Raw genomic sequence first — 10,298 nt, forward strand, 5'->3', positions numbered from 1 at the left:
CCTCTTCCACCATCTTTCCTCCACCTTTATTGCCAGACCACACAAGAAAGCGTGTTGCACAAAGCTGGCAGCAGGGAAGGTACAGCAGTGTAAGCCTCGAGGTATCCTGCAGCTTTTGCTTGGCAGGAACTTCTCCAACATGAATTAGGAAATGTCTCTCCTGAACATCGAGGCATGTCAAGACAGCTGAAGGACTGGTGGTTCGGCAGCAATATTCCACGCCCAATTTGGAAAAGAGCTGGAACGGTTTCAGGTGAGGAAGAGCACCAAGCTTGCTCCAGAGGAGAGCTCAAGGGTGAAAACACAGGACTTGCACCATGAGCAGCACTGGCAAAGAAGTGTCCCTAAACAAAACCCCTGGCTTCAGAAGCTTCTGGGATTGCTGACTGATACTTCAAGGGGTACGAGGGCTTGAACGTGATGGCAGAGTGATCTGCGCGTATACCAAGACTTTGCTGGGGGGCCACGTTCCTCTCACATACAAAATACCAAACAGCTGCTCTACCAAAGCCAAGCAGTACCACTAACAAGCCAGACCTGAGATGTGGGAAATCTGTTACCACTTCAACATCCCACTTCAGCCTCACCCAAAACACATGTAGGCTCTCCTTGAGGGGGAAGGAGCTGTGCAGGAACACAGGGCACACAAGGAGCAAAAGCCAATCCAAGGTTTAAGCTACACTGATCAGAAAGAGTTTGCAGGAACAGACTGAGCAGCTCAAGATGGGAGGACTCCGTAAGAGACAGAGAGGGTTAGAGGCCACATCAGGTATTTGCACCCACACACTTGCAGGGCTGACCTGCTTAATCAGTGAGGAACGATGAAGGGATGCCTGAGCACACAGTGGGTACCTCAAGGGTCAAGAGAGAAGTATCTGCATTTGAGTGGTTGTCTAAAACCAGGCCCTCGATCTTTGCAAGTAAAACCAGCTCCACTGTCAGTTTCTTGAAAAAACTTGGGGTTTATTGATTTAAACTGCAAACAGTCGTTACAAAAGAGATTCTCTTTTAAATAAACTCACACAAAGAGGAAGAAAAAGCAATGTAGTGAACAGTAACAGGGGAAAAAAAAAATTACATTCATTATTCTCTTTGTGCCAGTCCCGTTCACCTCAGCAAGGAAAACTCCAAACTTGGAATACAGAAACGCAAAGACAAACTGTATTTGGAATGTCTTCAGATAGGCACTTTGAGCCCAAGGCTTTTCTCCTTGAAGAATCTATACAAAAAGAAGAAGAAAAAGGTCTTCCTTCCACGCTGTCTCGCAACAGAGCTCAGGTATGTACATTCTAAAGCCCAGGTAGGCAAGACCCAAAGGAGGGGAAGAGAAGAGGAAAGGCAAAGAAGCACATTAACTCAATTTGCAGTCCAACACAAAAAAAAAAGGGGAGGGGGGGGAAATTCTAAAATAAATAATCCAAACACAGTTTTTGCATTTTTTTAAATTAATTTTTCATTTTTTAAAATAAAATAACCAAAAAAAGTGTAAAGTTACAAAAAATGTCATTGTAGTATAATATATTAAACTGTGGGGAAAAAAGGAAAAAAGACACTTCACAATCTTAAGATTAATATGGAAGATCATAATTTAAACATAAAAGAATATATTCTATGGATTCATCATCCCGATAAATATGAACAAAATTAACAAAAAAGCATAGGTTTCGGCAATAAATACGTTTTGATAAGTTAAATAAGCTTTTTTATATTGTTGTGCAGTGACAAGCAAAATTTGCTCTCCAATTTCTGAAAAGTTATACAAAATTAAAAACCCAGAAAAAAATAATAAAAAGCTTGGCGTGAGTGCTCTAAGATAGGTCTAAAGTACTCTAGAGCAAAACCATTAAAGCTATGTCTACTGGAACTTTGTTTACACGAACTTTTGTGTGTGTGTGTGTGTGTGTGTGTGTGTGGAATGACTTCTGTTGGCCCCACCCCCTCTATTTCTTTATTTGTTTTAAGATGTCACATGAATACACGGGGAACTTTAGCACCAAAATCAAGTCTCTCATAGTCCATCTGGTTTTTGTTTTCTTTTTTGTTTCCTTCCTCCCAGTCGAAGTCCCACTCATGTTACAATCTTTGTCCGTTCTCAGCTTTTCTTCCCGCAGACCTGAGCGGATCCAGGCAAGATTAGTCTTTAAGGGGAGGGGAGAAAGAGGACTGGATGTTAACGCTTGCCCACATGCCTACAGCCTAGCGGAAACTGGCCAGTCAGGAAGGGACTGGGAGAGGGCGATGCAGTACATGGCCAGTGGAGGGAGCTGGATCCGGACATTTCCTGCACATCTGGAAGTGCACAGAGCTGCTGGTGCCCTCTGCAGCTGGAGAGGTAATACAGTCACAGTGAAAGCATTAAAAGGCACTAATTTTGTAAACGTTATTGCTTTTCATCGTATTTTGGCACTTAAGGTTTAAGCCAGTGGGTCTACGGCAGGCAGGTGGACACGTTAACATCCAGCTTGGACTACTGGGGATGGGGATTGGGGGGGGGGGGGGGGGGGGGGAGTTCAGCTTAACATCATAATAGAGGTGGGGGGGAGCAAGAGGAAACCCCAGATTAGTCATCGGAGATGGAGAGTCTGCTGAAGATGGGAAGACGTCTTGAGGTGTCCAGGATAGGGGAATCTGAGCCGCTGTGGCTGCTGCTGGAGCTGCTCAGATAGCCCTCCTGGTCGGAGAGGGAGTCCTGAGGACTGGGTGGCGAGTCAAACATGTTGGGGGACTCGGACATGGGCCTGAACAAGAAGGTGGTGGGGGAGCTCCCGCTGGGCACCTGCACCCCCATGCTAGGGGCAAAGAGACTGACCAGCTCCTGGCTGGAGAAGGTGAAAGGGTTGCTGGCGCAGTCAGGCAAGGTGGGGGAGCCCAGCAGGTCGTCGGCGCTCAGCATGGGCGGCGGGGTGATGGAAGTGGGGCTGTCCAGCAGCCCGCTGGCAGCAGTGCTGGGGAAGCCGGCGAAGCTGAAGCTGTGCTGCAGGCGGGGTCTGTCGGTGACGGGGGGCTCCCGGCTCCCCGCCACGGCCCGGCGCTCCTCCGCGTTGTGGATGAAGTGGCAGCGCGGCCCGTAGGGGCAGAAGCCGATGGTGTGGAAAGTGCGGCACAGCTCGGTCTTGTACTTGGGGTGGCGGGTGAGGCTCCGCAGCTCGTGGATGCCGTGGGCGAACTGGCACTTGTCGCCGTACTTGCAGGCGCCGTTCTCCTCGAAGGGGCGGCACAGCTCCGTCTTGTAGCGGCTGGAGTTGACCTGTCCCCCGGGCTGCTTCTGCTGCAGCAGGCGCTCGCCGCCCTCGGAGAAGGAGCGGTCCCGGAAGCGGCTTTCCCGGGGGCCCAGCATGGGAGCCGGCTCCCCTTTCAGGCTGCCGAGGAGCTGGTTCTGGTGAAACTTGGAGTTGGGCAGGGTGACAGAGTGCCTCCTAGGGAAACCCCCGCCGGCCGGGGTGCCCACCGCCTTCCTGTCCAGCAGGCACCCGCTGACACCCGAGGGGCTGTAGTTCAGCATCTTGTTGCTCTGCGGGGAGAAAGCAAGGGCCGGTCACTGCCACCGCCTCCTCCGGCGTCCCCGCGCAGCCCCGGCAGCCTCCCGCGCACGGCACGGCACGGCACGGCACGGCGCCCCGCCGCCGGGCGGCGAGCAAGGGAGCCCGGGGAGCGGCGACCGCCCTGCCCCGACGGCCCCCCCCTCCGCAGCAACATCTGCTTCGGCCCCCTTCGCCGCTCCGCCCGAGGGCCCCGGGCCGCCCCTCCCCGTCCCCCCGCGCAGCCCTGGCGGAGTAACGAAGCGAGGCAAGCGCCAGACGCGGGGGAGCCGCCGGCTGCATCCAAACCGGCTCCGAGGCCGGAGCTCTCCTCCGCGAAAGCCCCCCGCTTCGGGGGCCGGCGGCGAGCGGGAAGGGCAGCGGGAAGGGCAGCGCGCAGCGCCGGCGCCCGCCCCTCCGCTCCCCCCGCGGCGCGGCGGCTCCCGCCCAGCCCTCGCCGCCCCGCTTCCCCCTCCGGCGGGGCTGGGCGAGGGGCGGCCGAGCCCCGCGGGGAGGAAGCCCGCCCGGCCCCGCGGCAGCGCCGCCGCCCGCCCCGCCGCGCCCGGGCGTGTTGCGGCGCGGCGGCCCCGGGGGCAAGGGAAGGACCCGGGCCCTCCGCCCGGCGCCGCGGCTGAGCCCGCCGGGAGCGCGGGGTGGTGCCCCCCCCCCTCCCCTCCGCCGGAGCGGCCGAGGCGGGAAGCGCGGGCGGCGGCGGCGGCGGCTGGGGACCCTGCGCCCCGCGACGGGCGGCCGCGCTCGGCCCCCCGCCCTGCGCCCTCCGGCCCCGGCGCCAAACTTGCTCCCGGCCAGAAAACGGGGCGGGGGGGGGGGGGGGGTATAGGAAACAACCGAACGCGCACGCCAGAGAAGCTGAAGAGCCCCGAAGGCGGAGGAGCGGCCCCCGACGGCGCCCTTACCTTGCATAAAACTTCGCTCAGGTCGAAGATGGTGGGCGACACCAGGGCTGTGGACATCTTCGGCGAGCGAGGGGGGAAGCGGGTGGGGCAGCGGCACACAGACACGAGGAGTCACGGCGTGGGTCAGGCACAGCCTCCAGCGCCCCGGCTCGCAGCCTCCCCCCGCCGCCGATCCCGCCGCCGCCACCAGCCCGCCCGGCCGCCGCGCCCGCTCGCCGCTTCCAGCGGGCTCGGGGCAAGCTCAACTTATAAAGTTTCGGACTTCGCCCGGGAGGAGGAGCCGGCGGCGGGAGGAAGGGGAGGAGGAGGAGGAGGGCAGGGTGATTGACACCGCGACTGAATCACCCGGCCGGGCGGGCGGGCGGGCCCAGAAAAACTTTCGGGAGGAGGAAGTGGGGGAAGGAAGGGGGAGGGGTGGGGGGGAGCGGCCCGCGGCCGGGGGGGGGTGTTGTTGCCTGCCCTCCCCCGCTCTGGCGGAGGCAGTTGTGCGGGCCGCCGCGCGCCTCTGCGCGCGCGCGCGCGCGCGTGTGTGTGTGTGTGTGTGTGTGCGCGCGCGGGCGCGCGCGGGGCCTCGCACCGCACACACACCCCCCCCCCCCCCCCCCCGGTGCGGGGTTCGGCGGCATCTCTTCGGCCCCCCCCGCAAAATACCAGCCCCGATCGGCCGTAAGCGGCCGCCGAGCCCCGCGCCGCGTTTCCCAGCTCGCCGGACTGTCCGCTTTGATTTAAGTTGATCGGAGCCGTTTTCGCTCGTCCTCGCGTTTTTGCGAGCTGACTGTCTTTGTGTTGATTCACATCGCTTCCCCCCCCCCGAGCCTTACTCCTTTTTTCCGATTTTTATTGAAACCTGGCAGGCTCCGCGAGGGGAAATAGCTCACATCCACATTAATTTAAATTGTTAAAATACGGGTTTGCCGTCTAAAAGGGTGTTTGATAAATTCTGCCCTTTCTCCCAGTCCCCAGAACTCGAAACTGTAAAACTGAAAAAAAAGAAGTAACGTCTCTGAGCAAGTAATGCGTTCCAGATTTTAGTAGGCAAAGTATGATTCATACTGATATTGATATAGCGGGGAGGAGGGGGGGAGGACGGCGGCAGTTTCTGCGTTAAAAAAAAAAGCAGCAAAACGCTTCAAGGCTTGTCGATACCAGGGTGCCTCAGCGTGAAATCTGCTGCCCCTAAACCTTTAGCCCCAGCTGGGGCAAGGCTTGCCCTAACTGTAACTTTAGTGGGTGTTTCGTCTGAGGCCGAGCGGCGGCATCTGGGCCCGCGCCCCCACGCAGGCGGGCGAGGGGGGGCCCTGCCCCGCCGCCGCAGACTCTCCCTCCTGCCCCGCGCTCCGGCTTGGCTGGGGGAAAAGAAACCCCTGCCTTGGGCAGCCCAACGCCGACCCGAGGGGCCACCGCACCGAAAACTTCAAACAAATGATCCACTTCCTCTTCTGTTTGCTTTAGAGTCGCAGAACCTGGACTTTGAGCTGGCGGCTGGTCTTTTTCCCCTCTTTCGGTCTTCAAGAACGGCCAAAATAACCAACCGAGAGAAACGCCCACAGGCTCCGGCTATTCCAGATCTCTTTTTTTTTATATATATATTATTATTATTATTATTTACTTAAGGCGAGCAATCAGGTTCCTCGAATTTCCTTCTCTTTCTAGTTTCTTTTTTTTTTTTTCCCCTTGCCTTGGCCAGGAGCGAGGAGTAACCAGGGGAGAGACCAGCCTATTATTTTCTGCAGTTGTTTACTCATTCTGTAGATGGTGCTTGTTCCCAAGACTCTGAGCCTCTCTATAATTAAACCCATTTTAATTGTTAGGTTAGAAACGTCATTTCGGGGACTTTCCAAGAGTTACCGAGAAAGCCAGCCGAGATAACTATTTCGCTACTGAGTCGCTCCCAGCCCCGTTTTCGCCCCGGTTCCTCCCGGCCGGCCGGCCACAGTGTGAGGCTGACCGCAGGGCTCAGAGCGGGAGAGCCGGGGGGCCGCAGCCCCGCCGCCAGCACAGCCACCTTCCCCCGCCGCTTTTTGCATTCTTCCCTTGCCCCGTGTGCATTTGTTTTGGAAACTCGGGGTTTAAGGTTGCACATTTCCACGGATCGAGTGGCGAAGGCTGAAGCCGAGGAGGAATTTTTTTCCAGTGATTTAGCTTGGCAAACCCCGACTCCATGGTGGTCTGCTTTGCATTGGCTGCGCACATGCTCAGATCAGGAATTTAGCTGCTCGCCCCACCTCGTGGCTAAAAGTCAGAGCCCTCCGGGCCAGAGTGGGAATTTGTGTGGGCATGAATTCACACCGAGCGGAGGAATGAAAAAATGGGAGCCTTGCACCTCCCACCAGAGCTGTGCCAGAACTTTGATAGATGCAAATGAATAAAGATAGGTAAATGAATAAATGAAAGTCAATTATTAAAGAAAGAAGATTACTGAAAAAGTGAATGAATGCAGTGCCATGCTCACTAGCTTTCTCATGTGGGTTGGTCCGTCCAGGCCCAACACGTTCCATTTGGGATACTACAGCTGGGCCTGGGAAGCAGAAATAAATGTCCAGGACTTCCCAAGCCCTTCCCAAATCCGTCCTCAGCACGGGAGCAGCTTCTGGTGCATTCTCGTTACCTGGTGCCGGTGCAAGCAGATGCTAAACTTGTCTCAAAATACAGAGGGATGAGGTTCTTCATCAGACCTGTGCACACATTTAACAGAGGAATTAAGAACCGCTTTCCCGAACGAGAGCTGAAATGGGCCGGAATGGCCCAAAAACAGGGAAGAAGCAGGGGGCAGCAAATGAAATTATAAAGGCAGGAGGCTTAAAGGAGTACTTTTTCCGATCATGTGTGTGTGTGTATAAAACTGTGGGCTCGTTGGCACATGATGCTGTGGAGGTCAAAAGTATAAACGGGGTCAAAAAAGCAATTCGACAAATTTATGGAGGAAAAGTCCCTGGAGGTTTGCTAAAGGCAAAGGCAGACCTCTGTGGCACGGTGCTGGACAATGCACAGCAAAAGTATCACTCTCTCATTCCCCCATTTTTGCCCCTAAGCATCGGCTGCTTTTGGAGGTAAGAGGAAGGCCACAACAGACCTTTGATCTGGCCCAGTTCGGTTACTTTTACTTAGTTAGGGTCTACTTTTATGCTTTATACTGTCTAACCCTGCTGGGCTTGGAGGTGCACCTCACAAACTTGGGATTAGCTCTGCAACGTCCCATTGTTTGGGCCAGGCAGGAGGAGGTCAGCACTGGGAAGTACAAATGGGCACTATCTTGTCCCCAAGCTGCTGGGCATGGGTTTACACGCTGGCCTCTGCTAAAGGCTGGAGAACAGTCTCACGGGGTGACTGCACTCCTAGCCCAGTTTAACTCCCCGTCAGGGTAATAAGAGGTTACTTTGAGCACCAACTACAAACTGAATCCAAGTGCCAGCTTTTCCACAAATGTGTTTGGTGATGTTACAGCTCCCATAGCAACAGAAGAAGATTGCTATCTTAAGACACCTCCACTTATCTTCACCTGGAGCCGTTCAGCAATAGGAAGCCTGCAGGTCTGCTTGCGTCAGTTAAGAGTTACTGAGCAAGAGCAGGAGTGCAAAAAAGCCTGAATTGTTGAAAACAAGGCGGGGGTGGGGGTGGTTTGGTTTGTTCCCCCTCCTACCACCCAGTTCCCAAAGTTTCCAGCTAGGAAAGGGAAGTGCTTTCATCACAAGCAAGGTTTTCCCCTGTGAGTTTTGAATGAGTTAGGCATTTCGTTTCCCCGCTCCCATGGGAATCTTCAGGTAAATAGACATGTCTTTTCTGCAGCGGTGCTCCAATGTACGGACGGAAAAAGGACAAACCTCCTGCCTTTATTTCAGCTGGGACTGTAAAATGAGTCGAAGCTTTCTGCAGTCGCTGTTCTATTCATATCTTTTGGGTCCAGTGCTATTTTTGTTGGCTGTGCCCCTGGAGGTGGAGATGTGGAATTGCTTTTCTGCTGGTCTCCGCAAGCAGTTGTAGATGTTTCCTCCATTCCAGGCACCTCCTCAGACGCTGTGGCCTTTCAGGGGGAGTAGGTGGATGTCAGCGTGGCCGTTCCCCCCCTGCCCCTAACTTTCTAATCCGTGCTTTTATTTTGGCCTTGCGCTCCTTCCATGGAACATCTCTGGGTAGCCGCTGGGAGGTGTGAATGGCTTGGGATGGAAACCACAGCTTGTAGGTGCGCCCTCTGCCAGGCTTTTCTGGCACCCGAGGAAGCCCGGCCTCCGCCTGCTCCCAAGCAAGAGGGATATTACCAGCTGCTCAGTGAGAAAACAAATTTGCAGAGATACAGGAAAGTGTGTTAAGGTGGTGGGAAGCAACGTGAGTGAGATTCCTGGCAGCTCGGGTATGTAAACATTCATAAAATAGAGAGAGTGTGTGCATGTGTGTACTTTGTGGTGGCAGGAAACCCGAGAAGCTAGCTCCATTGTTTTTGCTGGAATTGGTAGCAACGGTGCCAGACAAATGTTATAAGCCCTTAATGCTCCTGACTTTACACCTGTGAATGTCCTAAAGAACATCCAAGGCGATCTAAATTGCAGGACATCTTTACTAATTAGTAATGGGTTTGGGGATCTGATTTGGTTGTTCATAAAGAGGGTTTTCTGTTTCTCAGTAGCTCAGATGCTGGGCTACCTCTGGGGAAGTGAGGGGAGTGGGAGACAGGAGGTGGAGGTAGTGTGTGCCCTCTTCTGAAAGCGTCACATGGATGTGACTAGCCTCCCACAAGTTTAGCACTGGTGGCACTGACAAGGTACTGCAGTGGAAAAAGCAGAGGTGTCCTTTTAGCAGACGCAGGGTAAGGAAATTGGCTGAACTTAATGGATCTAAGTTATAATTTCCAGTGGAAATACTAATGCAATTAATATGTTTCCACATAGCAGGACAGCAAGCCCGTGCTAGTGTTAGCTGTTTGTCATGACTGCTCAGGCAGCTGGCCCGGCCATGTCCCGGGGTCCGTCCAGCTGCCCCCAGACACGTGCAGCCTGTGCTGGGGGTGGGAGCAGGGCCGAGGCACAAATCAGTGTGGAAAATAATAGGTTTGAGGGGCTGGAGTAAAAGAGCATCACCAGGACCGACTGCTGCATGGCTGTGGAAAGTGAAGGTGCCTGAAGAGGAACCTCTGCCCCTCCTCTGCCCCTGGCCTGGGTGCGGGGCTCTCACTGCACCCTGGCTCCCCGGCAGGGCACCCACCAGCCTGCCCGGGGTCTGCACACCCTGCCCAGATGCAGGGCAGGGGGCTGGAAAGCCCAGCAGCCCCCTCCCACAGCACCGCAGACCTCCCTGCTGCCCACTCACTGCTGGCACCCACCACCTCCTGCAAAGAAACCTCCCTCTTCTTAGCGGGGTTTGCCCGTTCTCGGTGCAGTTGCAAACCCTTTAGGGCAAGGAGCAACTCTCGTCTGCTCTCTCCTCCCTGAGCACGCCGCAACTGCGTGAAGCTGGAGGAGGGGTTTCCATCCTGCCAGTGCGGTAATGGGAGCTGAGAAAGCACCCCAGCCTGGCTTCAGCAAGGGGAGGGATGGAGCAAGAGATGTTTCGCACCACTGGTGGAGGAGAGCCGTGAGGCAGCCATCGAGGAGACCAGCGTGCCATTCCACTGCAGGTCCCCGGAGCAGCACCCCGTTCCTTCCCAGCGGAGAGCCCACCCGCATGGGACAGCCTGCGCAGCTGGTGCTGGCACCCTCTTTCCTCCAGGTCGCAGCCGGGCACGTGCCGGTCCCGGGGTACCCAGCATCCCTGCTGGGCCCAAACTCAGGAGCTGATTATGGTGTACAGCAAGGGCACACCTTCAAATAGGTACCTTCAACCTGGCCTAGTCTGCATAGGGCTCTGTGCCTGCCAGGGCAGAGAGAAGTCA

At 55.5% G+C, this 10,298-nt stretch overlaps 1 protein-coding gene across 1 annotated transcript; it reads right to left on the bottom strand.

The window, feature by feature from the left end:
- Positions 1–942: 942 nt before the first annotated feature.
- ZFP36L1 (ZFP36 ring finger protein like 1) lies at positions 943–9,643 on the bottom strand. The gene is made up of 3 exons (XM_030003585.2): positions 9,628–9,643; positions 4,436–4,646; positions 943–3,511 (listed from the first exon to the last, which is right to left on the bottom strand). The coding sequence occupies exons 2-3, from the start codon at positions 4,490–4,492 to the stop codon at positions 2,561–2,563; spliced, it is 1,008 nt and encodes a 335-aa protein (XP_029859445.1). The 5' UTR covers positions 4,493–4,646; positions 9,628–9,643; the 3' UTR covers positions 943–2,560.
- Between the last annotated feature and the right edge of the window lie 655 nt (positions 9,644–10,298).

Source organism: Aquila chrysaetos, chromosome 2, assembly GCF_900496995.4.
Source record: "Aquila chrysaetos chrysaetos chromosome 2, bAquChr1.4, whole genome shotgun sequence".
In the NCBI taxonomy this organism is placed as follows: domain Eukaryota; kingdom Metazoa; phylum Chordata; class Aves; order Accipitriformes; family Accipitridae; genus Aquila; species Aquila chrysaetos.

What these genes read in the sequence shown, in the direction of transcription:
- ZFP36L1 (XM_030003585.2), bottom strand. Translation starts at nt 4,492, where the DNA reads ATGTCCACAGCCCTGGTGTCGCCCACCATCTTCGACCTGAGCGAAGTT. An exon ending in TGAGCGAAGTTTTATGCAAG is followed by an intron (nt 3,512 to 4,435) that starts GTAAGGGCGCCG and finishes TTCTCCCCGCAG; the next exon opens with AGCAACAAGATGCTGAACTA.